Source organism: Myotis nattereri, assembly GCF_964212035.1.
Source record: "Myotis nattereri genome assembly, chromosome: 1".
Lineage (NCBI taxonomy): Eukaryota > Metazoa > Chordata > Mammalia > Chiroptera > Vespertilionidae > Myotis > Myotis nattereri.
In genome coordinates, this window is record NC_138075.1 from 23,423,941 (window position 1) to 23,447,352 (window position 23,412).

At 46.1% G+C, this 23,412-nt stretch overlaps 1 protein-coding gene across 1 annotated transcript; it reads right to left on the reverse strand.

Moving 5' to 3' along the window:
* Window positions 1-615: 615 nt before the first annotated feature.
* Window positions 616-22,605, reverse strand: DLST (dihydrolipoamide S-succinyltransferase). Its single transcript, XM_081103104.1, has 15 exons — window positions 22,476-22,605; window positions 21,883-21,916; window positions 19,051-19,099; window positions 15,942-15,997; window positions 15,723-15,797; window positions 15,445-15,500; window positions 14,510-14,621; window positions 12,511-12,666; window positions 11,340-11,413; window positions 10,407-10,504; window positions 6,145-6,275; window positions 4,332-4,405; window positions 3,943-4,026; window positions 3,130-3,297; window positions 616-2,202 (listed from the first exon to the last, which is right to left on the reverse strand). Exons 1-15 carry the CDS (start codon window positions 22,536-22,538, stop codon window positions 2,068-2,070), a joined length of 1,365 nt encoding a protein of 454 aa, XP_080959230.1. The 5' UTR covers window positions 22,539-22,605; the 3' UTR covers window positions 616-2,067.
* Window positions 22,606-23,412: the final 807 nt, after the last annotated feature.

Here is a 23,412-nt window from a genome sequence, read left to right on the forward strand (position 1 = left end):
TTGTAGATTTACTAGAGAAATGAAAGCTAGCACCAGGTCCTGGGCCTAATAGAAAATTCTAAAATTCCTTTCATTGAACCCAAATTCTACCCTCGGGGAGCCACTCTGTTCCTGGGGCAGACCTTCATACAGAGATGGCACCACTGTAAGCAAGATCAGCAGGCACGGACTGTGTGGAAAGACCGGGTATATTTAAGCCTGGAGACCATCGTGCCAGTCACCTGGAGTCAGTCTAGGTTAACTGTCCCTCTCCCTCGCAGACCACCGCTCCCAGGAGGTAATCGACCCTCATGGTTCCTACTGACCTTGGTATCCATCCCAGAAATAATGCAAGTGTGTCAGTGTTTGCAGGAGCCTCAAAGGTGGGAACCAGTCTCTGCCCAAGAGCCCGGCTTGCCAGGCTTTGAGGGGTCAATGGAAGGAGGGAGGGCGCTTCCCTGCCTGCAGACAGCCCAGTTCCATTTTTTGTCAAATCAGTGCAGTGTTAACTTACTTTAAAACTCAGGTATCACAGGGTAACCAAAGGGACCTTAGGTGGCTTTCAGTGCCAATAACCAGTGTTGGAGACTTAACCTCAGTAACCAAAATGAACACAGAAGAGACGGGAACTCTGTTTGAGAACTTTTGCCCTTTAATTTGCATTTAAAATCGGTTTCTTTAAATATTTCAGTTACGAGTTCTGAATAGTGAAGACATAGCAGATGCTGCAGGCACTCAGTATTGGCTCCCATCCCTTCCCCCCACCCGTCCCCCAGGCCTTACTTCTTCGAGATACAAGTGGGCACTCTGCACTAAGTAAGTGGCTCCCATGTCAGGTGTCAGCAGCCTCAGGCCTGAATGCAGCTGGATTTAAAGCAATGAAGCCTGGTAGCTTTCATGACAAGACGTGTACATTTAACCATGTTCCAAGGAATTCCAATGACTGTGTCCAGACCCATCAGGCAGTACCTCAGAGGCGACATCAGTCACTTCCCCCGTGTACTGGCATCTTGGGGCTGGTTCCCACCGGTCCACCTGCCCTAGATCCGTGCTCTGCAGAAGAGCCAAGGCCCCACTTCCCAGGGGCCGTGACCAGGAAAGAACAGAACTGCCTCCTCAGTCACATGCTCATACCAATGGAATTTAAAAGCTCAAGTCAATCCGAGCCTGTCCACAGGAAGCCTCCCCCGCCCCAATCTCTACCAGGCTCCAGTCCATCCTCCACTGCCTTGATGTACTAGAATCGGCTCCAGATGAGAACAATGTGCTAGAACGAACGGTTCCTAGCAACCTAGAAAGGTTGGCACAACCATAGCTGTGCCAAAATGGGTTTTCCTGGTGTGAGGCTATGACAGAGAATGTGAGGGCAGGCCTGGCTTCTGTTCTCTTGTTTATAGCTATGGCCTCAGGGGGAATCTGCCCTCTCCCCCTCCACACTGCCAACACCTCTCCTACCCAGGTCCCCCGGCCTGTGCTTCCTGGAAGAGGTAGTAGAAGCATCCTGAAGTCAATGACAGCTGAGAAGGAAGGTGCATTTAGCAGCAAAGCAGCACCTTGGCCTGTGGTCAATACCTCCACACAGGTGGAATCAAGTGAGAATGTGCACAGCCAGGGCAGACAGAGGCTGCTCCGAGCGTGGGAGGCACAACCCTCCCAGGCAGCTCTGGAGAACACTTTCAAAAGACTGAAACTTAATACCATGGTCCCCAGTGGTTTCCCTATCGTGTACTGGCACGGGGGAGAAGCAAAATTATCTCGGCAGAGGGTTAATGAAGAAAGGCAGGGATATTAATGAGCATCTGTGAAGGCTCTCTCTTTCTCCCCCTCAAGCCTAAGGAAATAAGATATTCGAGTGTTGAGAGGGGTAGGGGGAGGGAGGGGGAGAGAGAGAGAGAGAGCGAGCGAGAGCGCTGGTAGGAACACCAAGAAAGACCTGCGACTGCTGGTTATATAGTGCCCTGGCTTCCTTGCTTGAGGCCAACAGCATGTGCCTGTCTGTCGCCAGGCGAACCCGGGACCCACGTGGGGCAGAGAGAAGACTGGTTTTCAGTTCCTGTGTGGTCAATGTATTGGGCGTGTGACTTCCTCCTAAAGGTCCATTAGGAGGATTCTGGGATCCTCTACCGCTGCCTTGATTTTTCGGAGGAAAGTCACAGCCTCTCTGCCGTCGATTAGCCGGTGATCATAGGTCAGTGCCACGAACATCATGGGCCGCACCTCCACCTACAGAGAGAGGAGGGTATAGATTTGTCTGCAGTAGCAGAAAAGCCCCATGGAAGTGGGGAAATGAGGAAAGTTCTGTTCCTTTCCTATTGGTGTTGCTCTAGATACAACATTTTCGAAGACCAAGCCTTATCCTTAGTGCACAGCCCCCCTGCTTGCCCCACTCTGAGACGAAGAACAGGAGTCTCCGCACAACTGCCTTTTTAAACACACTTTACTCTTCATTCGTTTCCTAAAGGAAAAGTTCCCCTTTCAGTCTGGCTTTAGGGTTATAAATTTAAACCTGGGGTCCACAAATTCTCTGAAATTGTATGTAAAGTAGGGTGTGTGAGCATTTTCGGGGGGAGTGGCGGGGGCGGCGGGGGAAGATCTATGATTTCAGACTCACAAAGGAGTTAGTGACCCAAGAAAGTTTGAAACGCAGTCCCAGAAAATGTTTTCCTCCTGACATGTCTTTTGGGGCCAGCTCGACCCTGGGACTTCCTTCCCTGAACTCCCAGAGAACCTCTAAGCCTTACCCTACACTTGGAAGCTCGCAGACTGCTCTGCATTATCCTTTTCCCAGGCAAGAACCAGGTCCCCAACTGTATCCCCACTATCTACAGCACCTAGAGAATGAAGCCGGCTGACTGTCCTAGATGAAGGAGCAAGCTTTCCTAGCTCAACTATCCTCAAACTTTACTGCACCAGAATCATCTGCAGTTTCTGCTTCAACAAGTCCAAAAGGGGGTCCAAGATTGTGCATTTCTGGTAAGTTCCCAGATGTTGCTGATCCACACACCACAATGAGAATCAGTGCCTTAGCTTTAATTAGAAACTAAGAGATGAAACTTAAGCCTAAAATTACAGTGAATCTCACAATTAGCACTTAGTAAGATTTCCCTCTCATCACCTAACTCCTAGGACATGAACAGTGATGGTTCTTACCTTGCCTCCCACAGCCACTGGCCTATCAAAGATGGCGTGCATGCCTAGGATGGCAGACTGAGGGGGGTTGATAATAGGTGTTCCAAAGAGGGAGCCGAAAACACCTCCATTGCTAATGGTGAAAGTACCACCATCCATATCTTCAATGGCGAGTTCATTCTTCCGGGCCTAAAAACAGAAATTACATCATTGCAATTTAAGGTCAGATGAGCTTTCTTCACCTAAAGGAAGTCCAGAAAGCTCATATCTGAGGTCAACATGTCAAGACCCAGCTGTAACATGAAAGTTGTTCAACTGAGCCCAGCCAGTGTGGCTCAGCGGTTGAGCGTAGACCTATGAACCAGGAAGTCATGGTTCGATTCCTGGTTAGGGCACATGCCCAGCTGCAGGCTCTATCCCCATGGGGTGCGGGGCACACAGGAGGCAGCCGGTCAACGAGTCCGTCTCTGTCTCTGTCTCTGTCTCTCTCTCTCTCTCTCCCTCTCCCTCTTCCTTCCTCTGAAATCAATAAAAATATATTTTTTTTTAAAAAGGAAGTTTTCCAGCTGAGATGCTCCACCAAAGGACAGACACAAGGCCTTCAGGTCCTTTTCTGTTCCAGCAGGTTCACTTGACGAGATCTTCAGTCACGAGAGCATGCTAAGCTCTGCCCAATGTCTGCACTTCAGCTCTAGTGGGTGAGAGGCTATGCACTCTTACGGAACAACGTGAGGCTCCAGCTCCCCGAGAATTGCTCACTGGCAAGCCCTGCCTTCCCCGGGCTGCTTCCCTGCCCTGCCCTGCAGCTGAAACACATGCTGCGTTCTACTTTACCTTCTCTCCCAGTTCAAAGATGGTTCGCTCAATATCTGCATAATTCATTGTTTCCACGTTCCTGATGACGGGAACCACCAGGCCCTGATGAAAGTGAAAAGCGTTTTCAGTTGCAAATTAATAGCACCCTGTACAGTTATAACTCCCTGATTCAAGTCAATGGGCTCCCCTTCCCAGAATATCTAATTACTCAATTTGATTAACACAGTCTAAAATATTTAGGCTTAACATTAAAAGAATGTGGTATGTTCAAAAATAGGTTACTCTTTTATTAATCCCCTTCTAAAAAGACAGAATTACAGACATGATCTGTGCCTAGCTGTCTGCTTCTTCACTCAAATAAAGGTGAGAATCTAAGACGAGAACTCCCATCTCCCGTCCCAACATACCCGTGGGGTGGCCACCGCAACACTGATGTCAATATAATCCCTATATACCACCTCTTTGGTTGTATCGTCAATCACTGCAAGAGAGAAAACACATGTTACATACAACTCCTGAGGCCTAGGCTAATGAGGTAATATTTGCATTAATAGAGTAACAATCCACAGTGCCTGGTACAGTGTGAGCTGACCAATCAGTATGAAAAAAAGCACTGCATTACCAGTGGCAAACTCCTCTCACTCCCATACTAACCAATCGTAACATCTCCCAATGCCCTCATTGAGCCCGACAGCCTGAGCATAGGGCACCATTTCTTTGGCAGCCCTCGCACGGGCTCAGTCCACTGGCTCACATACAGTAAGTATGCATTTAGTTCCTGTGAACAAGCCTTCCCTTAGCTGAGAACCACTGGGTTTTGCCCATCTGCTGTCAACTCGCAAAGGGGACAAGGCAGGAGGGAAGGCTCTTCTAGGAGGTTCAGGAGGAAGCAGGGTGGTTTGGCTTTAATAGTGACAGCAAACAGCAGCTGCACATTTAGGTCCAGTGCTCATGAAAAAATAGGCTTGGGAATCTTTTCCACAGAAAGTGTATGTTGTATTGTTAGACAAAGACACCAGGAAAAGCATGTAAATGACAAAGAGGCCACGAGAACTCAAATGCCTAGGTGTATGGGCAGGCAGACGACCAGAGAGTGCCAATCAGGACGCATAAGAAGAATGGAAGAAACAAAGAGGTAATATATGGGTAAAACAAAGACAGCCCTCCTATCTACCTAGGGCATATCACTTGATGGAAGGGACTAGGGCAGGGGTCCTCAAACTAGAGCCCGCGGGCCACATGCAAATACAAATATTGTATTTGTTCCCGTTTTGTTTTTTTACTTCAAAATAAGATATGTGCAGTGTGCATAGGAATTTGTTCATATTTTTTTTTAAACTATAGTCCGGCCCTCCAACGTCTGAGGGACAGTGAATTGGCCCCCTGTTTAAAAAGTTTGAGGACCCCTGGACTAGGGCTTCTATTTCTAGATCTTTAGGGACCCTGGCCTTGCTGAGGGTTGCAAAAGTGTCAATGTCACTTCTCCAATCTTTCAGGGAACAGAGAAGTGTCTCAATGGGAAAGAACTGCTTGATAGGTCAACATTTCAATGATGTAGGCGAATAACACAAAGAAAACGAGCACAATCTTCCAATGAGGCCCATCAACCAGAAACCAAAGGTCACCCTGGAGCCTATGCCAAGTGTGGAAGTCAGGCCCCAAGACAACAGCGCCCTGGGGAAGGTGAGGAGTGCCAGACAGGACATGAGCTTCCACCCTGACATGAGGGGCTGGAGAGCTGAGCTGGCCGAGAACTTCCGAGCTATGCGCTAGAAAGAGAAGTCACTCTGTCCATTTAATGGGGACAAAGTAATGATGATACTATTTCAGGAAGGTGAGCCAAGAAATCCCTAAGAAACGCACTCATGTTTTCACAGGTATGAAATTAAAAGTTTGTCTGCCTGGCCAGTGTGGCTCCATGGTTGAGCATTGACATATGAATCAAGGAGGTCATGGTTCGATTCCGGGTCAGGGCACATGTGTAGGTTGCAGCATTGATCCCCAGTAGGGGGCGTGCAGGACGCAGCCAATCAATTATTCTTTCATCACTGATGTTTCTATCCCTCTCTCCCTCTCCCTTCCTCTCTAAAATCAATAAAAATGTATTTTTTAAAGTTTGGTCTGATGACCCCCACCCTTGTGTCTGTGTTTGTGGGAGCAGTTCTGTGTTCATGCACATACCTCCCAGGACCTCTGCAATGCTGGCCACCACAAACTCACCTGCATTTACAACAGGCTGTTCCTGCAAGGCAAAGGCTGAGGCCTTCACAAATGCCGACATGAAGCCCAGTTTGAGGTTATGTTTCTTCAGAAAAGCATCTTTGTGCCGGGCCCTCATATCCTGGATGTTACTGCAAAAACACATTACAAAGCAAACTGACTATAAGTGAAGCCTTGATTCTGACTTTCATACTAGTTTCCAACTCCATGTACATGATTGAGTAAGCTTTTCCCCTTCACTCTGTACCGTAAAGTTCAAGTTTTGAAATAGTCCACTAAAGGTCAACACAATAACCTTCCTTGTTCCTTTACCAAGAAAACCTGGACACAAAGGAATCAGGTCCAAGCTTTCTTTAAGGTGGGCTGAGCCCTGGACAGGCTCCTTCATACTCCATAAGTCAGAGATTTCAGTGACAAGATAATATGGACAAGAACTCACACAGCACACCAACATCCTTGCCCTGGATGAGAAAGTGATTTCTAGCTACACTAAAATCATGAGCTACCTACCCTGGGGGGAAAATGTTTTTAAGCATAAAATCCACAAAATAAACAGTATTCTTTTTCTTATTAAAATTATTTTTTAAAAACCACCAAACCTGATTACAACTTCCTTATGACATGCCTCCTATCTCCTAATTAAGACAAAAACAAACCAACAAACAAAAATTGCACAGGTAAATGGGCTCCCTGTGAGCAAAAGCAGTCATATAGAAGAGTATAACCCAGTGTTCTTTCAAGCTGATGGCAAAGTCAGTAGATTCATTCTTCATCTCCCAGAGTAACCAGCTCCATCACTTGTTCCTCCAAACAGGTGCCCCACTACATGCGAGGGTCAATGCTGGACACAACGATAATCAAGACACAGCTCTTGCCCTTAGGATCTGTTTAATGGGTATGAATTCCTTGGTATTTAGGAACGTTGCCATGTGTGAACCTGAGCTCCCCAAGTGTGAGCAGCAGTGCCTTCTGAGAAGTCTCTACAACGAGAACAGCCTTTGCGCCTTCGGGACCGGGTTTTCTACATATACACCATGTGCATACTGCAGTGAGTGGAAAATGGCTTTCCCATCATTTTGCTGAAGAAACTCCAGTATTTATCGAAATACAGTTCTGTGATGGAAATCGAATTTAACTTTATTTCAGGCCCAAATGCTCAGTTCTCCCTATAATGGCCTAATTCAACATTAGCATGAAAGATAAGATGATATAACTTTAACTCATCCTTTCAGACCTTTTGTTTTTCAAAAAGGAAGTTTTCCTAGGAGGATTGATCGAGTTTAAATGTTTGTTTTCCTGAGTCTAACCTTATTTAGTGCTAGGATTACCACCCTAAAGACATTACTGGTTCCCAAGACACAAGAGCTGCAGAAGAGGGAAAGAGAAGTGATCAACATCTCTGCTCTCAAACCTGCCCCAATGCTATTGTCTGGTCATTAAGTAGTTTCTATTTCAGAGCTCCGTCCTTGGAGGCAGAGGCTGGGACAACAGGGAGAGGAGAAGGTTTCTCAGAAAGGCCCCTTATAGGTTAGCTGATCAGCACAAGACCCAAAGGGCACTCGATCTAAACCAAATTACTGACTGCAGCCAGACCCCAGGCCATTGTTAAGTGACACCTCGATTAGCTGCTAAAAGGAGACCAAACTATTATTCCTACCTTCCATTCAAAGCTGTTGAGCCAACTGAATCTTTCAAGGCCACAAATATTTACATGTTTTGTCTTAAGAAATTGGGTAGAATTTCAAAGTCCAATTCAATTTGTGCACAATTTGGCCCTAATGCATTGAAACCTAACCTGCAGACTTTGTGATTTATTAGTCAAGGTTCTTCCCCACATCCCATAGACAGGAGAGAAATCTCTAGCTTGAATGACATCCGATCTTTTTAAGAAGCTTCACAACAGAATAGATGATATCTAGTGAAATAGGCCACAGAGCCCTCCTCTGCAAACAATGCACACGGTCAAAAACCATCCCCTCCTCTACACTTTTCAGATCCCTTCCAAAGGAAAACAAATTTCCCTAATGAAAAGTAGACTCAACACTTAGGACCAAAAGAAACAAAGAAATGCCCTGAAGACTCAATGACTTACCCTTGAATTAAATATAAACTCGTATCCCTGTTATTCCATTCCTTCTCATACACATTCCTCAGAGCAAATTTCTCAAATGTGCTTTGTGCTATCCTGTCTGTCAAGTCCACATTGTTAACATCGTCTGGAACAATCTTTCTCCACAATGTTACCTGTGTCAAAATGCTAGTTGTGTCCTGGCCAGTGTGGCTCAGTGCACCGAAGGTCTCGGGTTTGATTCCCAGTCAAGGGCATGTACCTGGGTTGCATGTGCAGGAGACAACCAATCAAAGTGTCTCTCTCACATCTTTATCTTTCTCTCTCTCTCTCCCTCGCCCTGCCGCCCCCACCCCCCAATCCACTTTCTCTAAAAATAAATGAGAAAATATGCTCAGGTGAAGATTAACAAAAATAAAAAAATTAAAAAATGGCCCTAGCCGGCTTGGCTTAGTAGGATAGAGCGTCGGCCTGTGAAGGGCTGCAGGTTCGATTCCAGTCAAGGGCGCATGCCTGGGTTGCGGCTCAATCCCCAGTGCGGGGGGGGGGGGGGGGGGCGTGCAGGAGGCAGCTGATCAGTGATTCTCTCTCATCGTTGATGTTTCTCTGTCTCTCTCCCCCTCTCCCTTCCTCTCTGATATCAATAAAAACATATATATTTTAAAAATGCTGGTTGTTCTCTTTTCTCCAGGAAGCCTTTCCTGACCTACCCTCCCTACCTCTTCCGCCACCTCAAAAACAAATGGTATCTTTCTCTTTTCCACTTCACACACTTTGCACCCTTCTGATACTTATTTTATGCTTACCCACACTAGACAGTAGGTTCTAGAAGGGTGGGGCTCTTTTCACTCATCTTTGTTTCCTCCTCAAATACATGTAACATCTTATACACAGTTAAGTGCTCAAAAAATGTTAGATTTAACTACATTCTCTTCCCTAGAGTGCTGGTACTTGTAAACACCAAAGTCTTTTCAGAAAATAGGCGAGTTAACTATTAGCTTACTACAGAAATGTGTGTACAGTAAGTCCTCATTGGTATTATCACTGCTAGGTTCTATGACTTTAAACAAAATGATATATAAAGAAACCATTTTTACCACAGGCTAATATAAACAAAAGTTAAGTTCCTACAGCCTTTTTAACATTATAATGAAACTATGTTGAATGAAACAACTTTATTTGAGGACCCAGTGTGCTAATTTGAGTTAGTCCCTTAATTTAGTTAATATTCTGAGGTTTTCCTTTGAAAACACCACTTGCTTTATTTTTTTCAAATATATTCTTATTGATTTCAGAGAGGAAAAGAGAGGGAGATAGAAACACCAATGATGAGAATCATTGATCGGCTGCCTCCTGCACACCCCCCACTGGGGATGGAGCCCACAACCTGGGCATATGCCCTTGACCGAAATCGAACCCGGGACTCTTCAGTCCACAGGCTGATGCTCTGTCCACTGAGCCAAACCAGCGCAGGCAAAACACAACTTGCTTTCCATTTCACTATCAAAGGTGGGAAAGAGGAAAGATAAGACAAGCCTGTGCCTTTTCACCCGCACAGTTCTGAGTCTCTCAGGAACATGTGTGAGGCGCAGTCTCTGGGAGGGTGGGATACCCTGGCTCCGGGCACTGTCAAGTGGTTCTCCATCCCAATGGGTAGGCCCTATCTTTACTTGGCAACTCAACGCTAGTCATCAGAGTTTAAGACTATTTTCAGTCTCATTTATCAGGAATCACAAAATTTAAGTATAAAAGTCTGAAAAGCTAAGTTTTTAAAATATATTTTTATTGATGTCACAGAGGAAGGGAGAGGGAGAGAAAAATAGAAACATCAATGATGAGAGAGAATCACTGATTGGCTACCTCCTGCATGCCCTCTACTAGGGACCAAACCCACAACCCAGGCACGTACCCTTGACCGAACCCTTCAGTCCACAGGCCGATGCTCTAACCACTGAGTCAAACCAGTTAGGGCTGAAAAGCTATGTATTTTAAGTCAAGAGGAGGCAGGCACCGTATTAGCAGTTGATGAGAATGACACCAGTGGGTCACTCTGTTTAAGTCAACAAGCAACACAAAACAGGAAGAACCTCTTCCCTGCTCAGTCAGTTTTGGAATTAGCACTAGTGGGGACTGGGGCAAGTTCAAGTGTCCTCCAAGAACAAGGGTATGGAAATAAGAGGAACAGAGCTCTCACCTCATGTCAATCTCATTGAAAGTCGTCAGCATTGCACATGTATTCTGGGCCTCCTTCAGACGCTGAGCAATGCGTAGCCGCATCCTGTTCATTTTCTCCTGAAAGTGAAAGTGGGACCAAGTATTGACAACCTGGGTCTCTTTGGATCAAGCACTCCCCATTTGGCCTGCGGGAGTAGATGGCCAGGACTATTAATACCCAAGTACAATGAGAGTGCCAGCCTTCCTCTTTCCTGTGGCCTTGCTCCTCTGAGCAAGAACAAGGAAACAGACAAAAACTACTCATTCAGACTCACTTAAAGTTTGACCAAAAATGGAGGCCCAGGAAATGGTTTGATTTAAAAAACAAAACCAATTTATAGAAAGGAAGAGTGTGGTGTGGTGTAGGGCTAGTCAGCCAAGGGATACGGCAATTTCTAGTGTTAAAGACTTGCATGAGAATAGCTACTTGTGGAATGGAAACTCTGAAGCAATAACTTTTGAGGCTATAGTATTTTAGGAGGCATTCTCTCAGGCAGAGAAACCCACACTCTTGACCATACTTCCTTGAGGTTTTATGTCTGCCCCTGATAGCTACTGCTACTGTGAGGCCTCAGCTAGGTATCCCGGAAGTATAGGGATAGAGCTCACTAAACCACCTCTCTGAAGTGTGTTAATGCACTCTTCCCTTCCACGATACTAAGCTATCATCCCTACAAATAACTTACTCACACAAGACAATTCAGTGGTAGCACAACATACTAGGGAAAACCACTGGACAAGTGTTCACTCAAGTCCTAGTCCTATCATTTGACAATCCATGACTATGAACAAGTCACTTCCCAAACTCAGTTTCCCTGTCAAGGTCAAGAGAATAAGCAGCCAGCCAATCAAAGGCAGGCACTACCATGCCCACACTCCACTAATCTCAACATGCCCTCTGCCTCGGGCTTACCCGATGTTCTGTACGCAGACCTTTACCAGCTCCTGGCTCAGCTACTGGAGCAGCAGTGGGTTTTACCGCAGACACTGAAAAGAAAGTGGGGGTGTGGGGAGGGGGTGGGGACAGCTGCATCAGAAAATGAAACATTTACTGAGTATGTGCCAGTGCTTTCATACTGTATAATCACCTAATCGTCAAGATATTCTGGGGTAGCCCTAGCCCATTTGGCTCAGTGGATACAGCATCGGCCTGCGGACTGAAGGGTCCCAGGTTCAAATCTGGTCAAGGGCACATGCCCAGGTTGTGGGCTCAGTCCCCAGTGTGTGTGTGTGGCGAGGGGGGGGGGGGTGGTGCAGGAGGTAGCCAATCAATGATTCTCTAATACGGATGTTTCTCTCCTTCTCCCTTCCTCTCTGAAATCAATAAAAATATACTAAAAAAAAAAAAAAAGGATATTCTGGGGTAGCCCTGGCCAGTGTTGCTAGTTGGTTAGAGCATCAGCCTATGCACCAAAGGGTCGCAGGTTTGATTCCCAATCAAGGGCTCCTACCTGGGTTACAGGTTTGATCCCCTGCCCTGATTGGGGTGCGTGCAGGAGGCAACCAATTGCTGTGTCTCTCATTGCTGTTTCTCTCTCCCTTCCACTCTCTGAAAAACAAAAAAAAAACTATTCTGGGGTGAAGATTAACAAAACAAAACAAAAGATATTCTGAGGTACACTGGTACCATTCCCATTTCACAAATTAACAATCTGCTCAGAGTAATTAAGAAGCCAAAAGTCACACAGCTGTAAACAGAAAGCTGGAATGCAAACCCAGGTGTGCTGATACAAAGTCTACAGTTCTTTCCACAGAGTAGCCAACAGAGCCTGCTCAGAGGCATGATGAGTCTCAGACTTTGCCCTGTGAGAAAAAAGACAATGGGAGCCCTGCCAGTGTGGCTCAGTGGATGAGCTTCGACCTATGAATCAAGAGGTTGTGGTTCAATTCCCAGTCAAGGCACATGCCCAGGTTTCGGACTCTATCCCTGGTAGGGGGCATGCAGGAAGCAGCCAATCAATGATTCTCTTTCAACATTGATGTTTCTATTTCTCTCCCCCTTTCCTTCCTCTCTGAAGTCAATAAAAATATATATTAAACACACACACACACACACACACACACACACACGAGTGAAGGCTTACCTGGTTTGCTAGCAGAGGGTTGTGAGGGTGAGGGCACTGGTGGCATCTGAGTGGGTATGGATGCTGCAGGGGAAGGAGGAACTGCCGATGCTATTGGTTCTGCCTTGGGGGCTTCGGCAGCAGGGGCTTCAGCTGGCTTGGCCTTAGCAGGAGCAGCTGGAAAACAAGAAAAACAGATGCCACTGTCTGGAATGGAAAGCAACCAAATCACCGATATAAGAAGGATTTAGCAGCAAAATCTCTATCTCCAATCAATTAACAAATGCTTACTAGATATTCGCTATATATGCAAGGCACTATAAGTTACATATAATGATATAGGCACCATTCTTCTATTCTCCAGGGCTTCTAGATCCTACATAAGAACTACTGAATTCAGCTGCCTCCCTAATTTCACAAATATCTACTGATCATCACATGTGGGAGAATATAGTTAACTATTAAAAAACAAAAGTTTAAATAATCAAGTGTTCATTTAGACTTAAGAGTTCAAAGCATTTCATTTGGATGATGCTTTTAAGACAATGAGATGGTCAAGTAATAAACTCACAAGGTTAAATTAGATCTTTATTTTGATCTTACCCATCTGGACATTATATTTGGTTTTATATTTAAATTAGAACTATTTTTTTCAAAGGAATAAATGATCAAAAGAAGGAATTCTTCAACTGAAAAATCAATCTTATTCACTAGCCTTCTACTGAACTTTCTTTCCATTCTGGGCTTCTATACTGCCCTGACCAATCTCAATGATGCAATCTACCATCTCTCTGCTATATATTTTAACAATGAGAAAGAAACTTTAGTATATAGCATTTAACTGAGAATTAGGAAAAAAGTTATTTTCGCCCTATTCGGTTTGGCTCAGTGGATAGAGTGTCAGCCTACGGACTGAAGGATCCCAGGTTCGATTCTGGTCAAGGGCATGTACCTCGGTTGTGGGCACATCCCCAGTAGGGAGTGTGCAGGAGGCAGCTGATCGATGTTTCTCTCTCATCAATGTTTCTAACTCTCTATCCCTCTCCTTTCCTCTCTGTAAAAAATCAATAAAATATATGTATTTTTTAAAAAGTTATTTTCTGTTCTGTTCTCTAATACTGACTGTAAAGTCCAGTACAAATTCATTTGCTTACTTCTCATTTATTCTCAAGAGAAATACCAACCCTCCCTACAAATGTTATGGGAACAGATGTAAAAATATTGCACTGAATTCTCCATAACAGACACCATGAAACATTGCTTTTTCTCACTTCTCACTTTAGAACAGTAGCTCTCAGTTCTGGCTGTGTATCAGAATCACTTGGAGAGCATTAAAAACCACACACACACACACACGAAAAACTATGACAGACAACCAAGATCTTATAACCCCAGATTTAATATATCAGAATCCCTAGACCATGGAGTCTAGGCATTTGTATTATTTTTAAAGCATCCATGTGCTTCTGATGGCAGGGTTGGGGGGGGGGGGGGGGGGAATCCCTGTCTTCAGAACCTTCTTGATTTCTATCATATTTTTAAGAAAAGGTCCAGCATAAGAAACATACATGGAAAGAACAGAATACTATGAGGTTTATTTATTTAAATATATTTTTTTATTGATTTCAGAGAGGAAGGGAGAGGGATAGAGAAATAGAAACATCAATGATGAGAGAATCACCGATCAGCTGCCTCTTGCATGCCCCCTACTGGGGATCGAGCCTGCAACCCAGGCATGTGCCCTTGGCCAAAATTGAACCTGGGACCCTTTAGTCCGCAGGCCAATGCTCTACCCACTGAGCCAAACCAGCTAGGGGTTATGAGGTTTATTTTAATACCATTTTCTTCTAAAACTTGACATTTAAAGTTCACATTATATAAATATCACCCCCTCTATTCCTTCAACTAAGGGCAGCTGGAATGCCAAACTGCCTGAGGTACCAAGGAATTAGTACATTATGCTCAGCCCCAATTCCCAGGGCAACACTGAAGGCCTGGACAACGAGGGGAACTTCTTTACCGCCAGTTTTCCTGAGTGTGAAAAGAGGAGTGCCTCCTTCTACTTTTCCCCCATCAGGTACCAAAAGAGCTTCAATAACACCGTTTGCTGGTGATGGAACCTGCACGGATGTCTGGAAAAGGAAGACAAATGGACAATGGACAAATTTTTACTCAGCATTAGAAAAATAATTGTACAGAATCTCAAATATGAGTTACAAGAGTTGCAACACAGATATACAAGAACACGCATAAAAAAATGCCAATGCAACACCTGAAAGTGATTGAGAGTATGACAAGTCAATGCTACTGTGAAGATACACTCTTCACTCTTTATGTCCTTTCTCAGAAACATTAAAGCAGCATTCAGTCCATAAGTTTCCAGGTGATACTTGAAAAAGAAGTGGCAACAAATTGTGCTGGCTCTTACACACAGGCACAAAGAGCTACAAAACTATTACTGAAGTACATAGTACATGCATCTAGAACGGCAATTTTCAACCCCTATGCTGAAGCGCACTGGTGTGCCCCACGAATTCTTAAAATATGCAATACCTGGCTATTTAGTCAGGGGCACTGACCTCTTTTCCCTTAATTTTTCAAATTTTAAAAAATGATAACAGACAACACAATAGCAGTCATCCAGTGTGAATGAATAAAATTATACCTATCTTTTTGTCAGAGTGGCAAAAATATAATACATTTTTTGGTGTGCCACAGAATTTTAGTAATTAGTTTATGTGTGTTATGAAATGGAAAAGGTTGAAAATCACTGACCTAGAACAATCTAAAATTAAACCTTTCTTTTTTAATGAGCTATTCCAACATTTTTACAACTGTGCTTAGAACCAGTTAAAGATGATCTTTAAACAACAGTTAAAGCCCTGTTTCTTTCATTAAGTTAACAAACCAAGGAGAGACCTTAAACAAATTGTCACTAATATAGGACAAGCCTACCTTGTCAGTTTCAATCTCACAAACCACTTCATCTTCTGCAACTGTGTCTCCAACAGCTGAAAAAATAGTCAAAGGCTACCTGTCAGGAAGGCCTCCAGTAGCCACAAAATACCCTTTTGCAGATATAAGTCCCCTTTCCTACAGGGCCAGGATAAAGTAGGCCACATGTAAAGAAAAGGGTGGGGCCATAGGTTCTACTGATTATCATTGGGGGTGGGGGAGATAAGAAAAGACTTTTAGGAAGTATTTCAATTTAAGTGAGAGGGCACTAATCTTACCTTTCTCCCACCTGACATCCCCTTCTGTGACAGATTCTGCAAATGCTGGGGTTTTTACTGTAATCACATCATCCTCTAGGAAAAGAGAAGAAAAAAAAAAAGAAAGAAAGAAAATCACACATAATCCATATGTTTTTTTCCTTCAATTAAACTCAGACAATTGTTCTCTTCCCATTAAAACTCCATTCCCAAGGCAGGGAGCTGAAGGCAGGTACTTACTGCACACAGCTGTAGTTCTGAAGAAGCGAACGCTGAAGACACTACTATTGTTAATGCTAGAAAAGAAACAAAAGTAAACTCCTTTGGCAAGTGAACCACTCACATTTTAGGCACCATGGATCACCTTCCCTTTAAATCAATGATTCTTGACCCAGGGTGCCTCAGTGTCACCTGGAGTAGTGGTCGGCAAACTCATTAGTCAGCAGAGCCAAATAGCAACAGTACAATGATTGAAATTTCTTTTGAGAGCCAAATTTTTTAAACTTAAACTATATAGGTAGGTACATTGTTATTAACTTAGTTAATAACAATGGCTTAGGGAAGAGCCACACTCAAGAGGCCAAAGAGCCGCATATGGCTCGCGAGCCGCAGTTTGCCGACCACGGACCTAGGGGAACTTGCCTAGGCCTCATCCTGAGATTCTTACTTGGCAGGTCTAGAGCAGAGCCTGGATGGGATGACTTGAGCGCCCTAAGTAGTGAGCTCATTGTGAGTCCAGGACCCTATGCTGCAGTGAAATTCTCTTACAAAATAGACTTACATTTGGTTCTTTGAAGAAAAAGATAAGCATCTTGGTCCTTTGCACACTCACCAAAGGACTTATCTTTCTGATCAGGGTTTTTTTCCTTAACCAAATCCAAGTAAGATCAATTGCATGCCCTTGTGATACTGCCATTGTGCCAAATATAATGGAATTTCTGTCCATAGGATTGTAGATTTAGATTAGATAAAGCAGCTAGTTGAGACAGTTAACTTGGAAGTAAAATAAGGTTATTCCCCCATGCACCAAGAAAACCCCCAAAAAACCTCATATGGTGTCTCCTCATATGGACTCTTAAAGAGGAACCGCAAAAGACCAAGGAATTTCTTGATATGGCACTAACTTTAAATAATGTAAACCAGAGAATACTACCACCTTGTATGCCAGAAAGTGTTAACAGTGGTCACCTCTGGAGAGTGAGAGGCATAGTTATATGTATATGGTATCTATGGTTATCTGTTACAAACATACGCATTTTGGGAGAGTACTTCAGACTGATGGGGACTTTCACTTTGTGCATTTCAGGACTGTTTGACTATTCTATACCAAACACCTTTGTAATAGGAAAGTAAAACAGATTCAAGTTGCCTTTTGATATTTTTAACCTTTATAAAGTCAAAATAAAATCTATGTTGAACCAAGGGGGAAAATGTAAGTTATAACAAAATACAGACCACAAAGTGTTCTGTATAAAGTTTATAACCATGTATAAGTGCATGATCATGGGCAAGAACCAAGACTGCTCTGTGAGGACATCAAGAAACTGGAGCACTGGCTGTCTCTGGGAAGAGGAACTTGGTGGCACTGGAGGACAAGAATAAAGTCTTCTCATAGACACTGTTTACTTTTGAACCCTGTACATGTATAACCTATTAAATAAAAATATAAAGCCAAAAATAGTTTTACAATCAAAGATTTTAAAAATAAAGTGGGTAGCCCAGCCGGCATGACCATGGTTGAGCATTGGCCTATGAACCGGGAGGTCACAGTTCGATTCCTGGTCAGGGCATATGCCTGGGTTGTGGGCTCAGTCCCCAGATGTGGGGCGTGCAGGAGGCAGCCCATTGGAGATTTTCTCTCATCATTGATGTATCTATCTCTCCCTCTCTCTCTCCCTTCCTCTCTGAAATCAATAAAAATATTTTTTAAAAATAAAAATAAAGTTATTCACACAAAAAATACATAACACAGCCCGACCAGCATGGCTTAGTGGTTGGGGGTAAACCTATGAATCAGAAGGTCATGATTAGATTCCCAGTGGGGGCATATGCCTGGGTTGTGGGCTCGATCCCCAGTGTGGGGCCAGCAGGAGGCAGCCAATCAACGATTCTTGCTCATTATCGATGTTTCTCTCTCCCCCCCCAAAAAAATATATTTTTTTAAATAAATTTTTTAAATACACAACACAAAAGTTATTATCTAATGTGTAATCTAACCAACCCCTCAAAGTTTAAGGTTTTAAAAAATGATTTACTTTCAAACAGTTATTTGTTATATTTATTGCATGTAGGTTTGTGGTTGCTCCAATTTTCAAAGAAATTGCAGATGAGTAGCACATTTTGATTCTAACTTTTTCAATTATAAAAGTATTAGATGTTCACTGTAGAATATTTGGAAAGAGCAAAAAGAACATTTACAATGGGATTATACCAGACAGCAGAAAATGCAATCGTTTTATAAACTTTTTTTTTTCACTTATCATAGTGTGAACATGCTTAACCAATCTCTGTTGCTTGGCCATTTGAGAGAAATCTGGGGACACCAGGATTTCTTTAGTATAGATTCCTAGAAATGGAATTGCGAGATCAAAAGGTAGACACGGTTCAGACTTATGAATGCCAAATTGCCCTCTAAAAATAACACATCATTTTATTTTTAAAAATCCCATTGAGATGCACAGTGAAGAAGGAACTAATCTGCTGACTCTTCATTTTGAAGATTTTCCTGCAGTAAAAGTAGCTTGATAGCCGTTTACTACGTAACTAGAGAGCATCCTCTTACCACCACCTTGAAAATACTTGGAAGGGAAAGTAACATTAAGCAACATTCATAAGCAGAAGTTAACCTGAAACACACATGGGTGGCCTTTGTCCAAACTTTGCATTATGCAATAACATTCCCTCCAAACTAGTCAAAGTCCCAAGACTCAACAGACTAGTCTTTTGCTTTTACTGTTTCTAAAATAAACAGCTATGCTACATCAAGAGGATCCTTTCAACCTCCACAATAAATGTAACCTCCAGCCCTTAAGCTGCACTTGTATCCAACCAGAATACTATTTAGGAGCACCCTTCTATATCTATTAGCCATAAAAAGAGGATTCCAATTCCAGTTTCATTATAATCTAAGCACCTTAGGACAGGCACACTCCTGGTCCAGCATTGGACGTGGGGCTGAAGCTCAAGGTACATCACACATCATAAATTAACATCCAGGTTAGGTCTAGGGACTCAACCTAATTCTAGAATTCGAGCCCTGGAAACCACTGAAGAAAGTAAATGGTCGAATTTATAAGTGATATCTTAAGTGCCCTATGGCCACATAACTGTACTCCCCAGTGATACTTACGCGATCGTCCTCCTGTCAGGGTAACCTGGTCCCTGACATAAGGAGACCCCTGCAAGAAACAAAACAACTCTTAACCAACAACGCTTATCTTATACAGGATACCTGTTGGGAATGAAAAAGAAGTCCATTCACCCTCTAACTCTGAGAAAGAGAAGTATCAACTATAGGCAACAATATAATCTTTATCACACAGAGTCCTGATTCTCAAACTTTCCACCAAAATAACCATAATAGCAGAGAGCAGCAGGTGTATGGGGTTGACAGTGGGTATGTGGCTGAGCAGGAAAGGGGAGAATTCTAAGGGCATAGCCTGAAGTAGTTTTATCTTATTTACCTTAAAATCCATAAATGTTTATTATTCCTATTATGTTTTCCAAATAAACTGTCTCTACTCCCCAAGTCTTCAAATACAACTGAAGCTTGAGAAAAGACACACAATGGTTTATCCTGTAACCACACACAGCCTAATCTGAGAAGCAGTGGGAATGTTTGGTCTGGGTTTCTGTTTCCCTGGTTACTTAAAAATGCACTGAGCTGGAAGTCCTATTGCCTACCAGTGGTCGGCAAACTGCGGCTCGCGAGCCACATGCGGCTCTTTAGCCCCTTGAGTGTGGCTCTTCCACAAAATACCACGTGCGGGCGCACATGTACAGTGCGATTGAAACTTTGTGGCCCATGTGCAGAAGTCGGTATTTTGTGGAAGAGCCACACTCAAGGGGCCAAAGAGCCGCATGTGGCTCTCGAGCAGCAGTTTGCCAACCACTGGTAAACCCTAGTAGCAAAGACAGGGTTACTTTAGGCCCAGAGTCTCCAGCTGGTCCTAGTACTCAGCAAATAATTATCCCTCCTTTCAGTTTACTGTCTCTTCTTGAGGTCTTCTAGTCTGGTAACACACAACAGGTGGGAGTCCTTTCTGCCCCACTGTCCTTCTCACAGATCACTGCATTTCCCCAGCTGAACTAAGTACTACAGCTGCCTCACCTGAATATGTTCTTTCATTTTTCCAATCTATTAAGAATCCTTTCTGAACCAGGGTTCGGGAGACACCAAATGAGAAATCTCTCTCTTGTGCTCACCTCCGCACAGACACCCCCTGGGTTTCAGAGTCAAGTAAGTCACCTATGTCCATAGCCAATGACTCTACAGCACAAATCCCAAGTATGCTAGCATGTTTTGAGCTAGAACAGCCAGCAGTCCATGCTGATTTTTAGAACCCTGAATCCAATTTAGAGTTCAGCCTACAGCAAGTTTCACTTGTAGGGTTTATAAAAAGCTTTCACATAATGACCTCATTTTGATTTTCCTGTCTCACCATTCCCTGAAGTAGAAGCACCATCTGCCACTATTCCCATTTTATAAGTAGGGCTTCCAAAGGTGAAGCTGCTAGCCCCAAGGTAAAGCCCTAAGCCACAATGCAAACCCCAAGTCCAAGGCTCTTTCCAGCCAGACATGCTTCCTTTCCATTCTATGATTAGTCGTCTCTTCCTGCCTGAAAACCTTTGCACACACAATTCATTTTACTTGGAATATAGTTCTCTTGGATAACTCTATGTACTCTTCAAGGCTTGGCTTAAATGTTACTTCTTTGGGGGAGCCTTAACTAACATTCCCACAGCACTCCCCACCTTCCCAAGCTGGGCTACCTCATCCCATCCTCTCCTTACACCCTGCACTTCCCTTTCACAGTAATCGCAATGTAAGTACATCCTTATGTGTGCATAAATGTATACAGGCTGTTTCTCCAGCTAGCACAGAAGACCCTTGAGGGGAGAGACCATCTGTATTTCATCACCTAGAACAGGAGTAAGAACTCAAATAACCTGCTGAGTACATGAGGAGTCAGGCTTGACCAATAGTAGACTGAGTGACCTTGGTCAAAGCATTTAACCTCTTAGCCTTGGGTTCTGTGTGTGTAAAATAGAGAGAATACTCCTCGTACTGTTTCTTAATGATTAACTGAACGATGCACAGAAAGCACTCAGAACACTGCTTGGCACACAGAAAGCCCACAACAAGCTCGACTCATTCAACAAATGCTTATTCCGGGATTATAAACAATTACTGGGATAAAATCTAAGTTCCTGCCTGTAGCCTCCACACCACACCATCTTCTATCTCATGCCACTCTCTCCCTTAACCAGAATGCTCTGGCCAAATCACCTTTATTTTTTTTCTTTCTCCAGTTCCCAAGCACGGCTAAGCTCTTTCCTCCCTCGGGGACTTTGTACATGCGTTTCCCTTCCCTTCTCCTACCCTTCACTGGGCTGGTTTCTGTCACAGCCCCTGGGTAACAGCCTTAATACCACCTATGAAAGAGGACTCTTGCCCTCGCCGGTTCTGCTTGGTGGGCAGAGCGTCCGCCTGCGGACTGAAGGGTCCCGGGTTCCATTCGGGTCAAGGGCACATGCCCAGGTTGCCGGCTCGATCCAATAAGGGGCGCGCAGGAGGCAGCCAATCTCTCAATCAATCTCTCTCTCTCCCCACCCCCTTCCTCTCTGAAATCAATTTTTAAAAATATATTTAAAGAGGACTCTTCTGTCCACCTTCATTTGCTTAGCAGTCTACACCTTCTTTCCCACCAGACGGTAAGCTCCAGGAAGGCAGGCCTGTTCCGCGGCTGTGCCCCAGGGGGGGCCTCGCTGGTGCCCGACACAGTGGAGACTCAGCGGCCACGGACTAAACGAGTGAGTGACAGCTGCCGTTACCAAGCGGCATCGGGCTTCCCTGCTCTCTATCTGCACGTTATGGGGAGAAACGCTGGCACCCGGTTTCCTCGCCGCCGCCTCTGCCCGGGAGGAGAACGTTTCAGGCGACGGCAAGGGCAGGACTTACCGGGCAGGGAGCGTCTCCCGAGAGGGCAGCTCCCCTGTGGAGAGAGAAGACATTGGCGGCGTCACCCAGATGGAAGGGGGGAGAAACGGCTCGTTCCCCTAAGAACGGACTCCAGGCTCTCCCGGCGCAGGTGACAGGTGCCGCTCGGGACTCCCGGGCGGAGATGCCACAGCCCCGGCTCCCGGCCCCGGTCAGCGCGCCGGCGCGGCCCGCCATCGCAGCTCCCCGGCGGGAGGGGGGACCCCCGCCTGGAGCGGGAGAGAAGGACGGGCCCCAGGACCCTTCCGGGGACTCGCGGCGTCGCCTCCCTCCCCAACTCGGAGTCTCCGGCCGGTGCGGCGGGCGGGCGCGGCGCCGGACCCCTCCTCAGCGCGGCCGGAGGGCGGGGGGCGGCCGGGGCCGGGGCGCCGCCGCCTCGGGAAGGCGAGGGGCCCCGGGCTCTGCCGGGCGACCCCGGGCCACCCAGCCCGCGGCCTCTGCGTCCCGGTGCCCTTGGTGCCCGGCCTGGCCGGCGCGCCCGCCTCTGCCCCCCGGCAGCCCGCCGCCCCCGGCGGGTTTCGCGCCGCCGCCGCCCCGCCCCGGCCGGACCGTACCTTCTGGAAGGCGGAGAGCGAGCGGCTGAAGGCCCGGGACACGCATCGGGACCGGGACAGCATCGCGGCGGCGGTAGTGGCGGCGGAGCGGAGGGCGGGCGGACACCGGATATAGGGCCCGGCAGCCACCGGAAGCGGGGCGGGCCGGGGCACCGCGCGGGGAGGGGGGAGCGGAACGAACCACTGGCGGCCGGGGGCGCGGCGCGGGGCAGCCCGAGTGCCGCCGGGTGACCCAGCTCGGGGCGGCGCCGCCCGCCGGCCGGCCGGTCCTCCCGCGGGCGCCTGCGACGGTCCGGCGACCGGGGGGTCCTCGAGGTCCCGCCCCTCCCGACCTCCCCGCGGCGCTGGCTCCGAGCGGGGCGCCCTTCTCTGCTGGTCCCGGGGCGCCGCGCCTCCCTCCGCCAGACCCACCGGCCGAGAGCAGAAGGCGGGCGCGGACTTTGAACGCGGGCCTTGGCGCCTCGCCTGCCTGATCTGACACTTGTTTGGCCTTGGGCAGGTGACAGGCCTCCCTGAGCCTCCGGTTCCGCAAATGTAATTTAAAAAGCAATAGTCTAGTCACCTCCCTGCCTCCCTAAGCCCGGAGCGAAGAAACAGACTCCGAAGAACCTCAGGAGGCTCCCACCGCCCTTGGCCGAGACCTTCACCCAGTGGCCTTCCGTCTGCAGCAGCATCGCCTGGTCTTCCCCGCGCCCCGCTCCAGCCCCCTCCAGCCAGGCCAGTGGGTCCTCAGACACCCTGTGCGTGTGGGCGGCTCTTCGTCCGCCACTCTGCCCCCAGAAGATAAGCTCCGTGTTTTGTTCAATGCTGCATCCCCAGCACCTAGAACAGAGACTGGCACCGGCGGGGTGTGCAGTAAATATCTTCGGGCTGAATTCGGGCCTCCGGGCTTTGGGTAGACCATTCGGCCCCTATCTTCAAAGTGAAAGCACAGGGC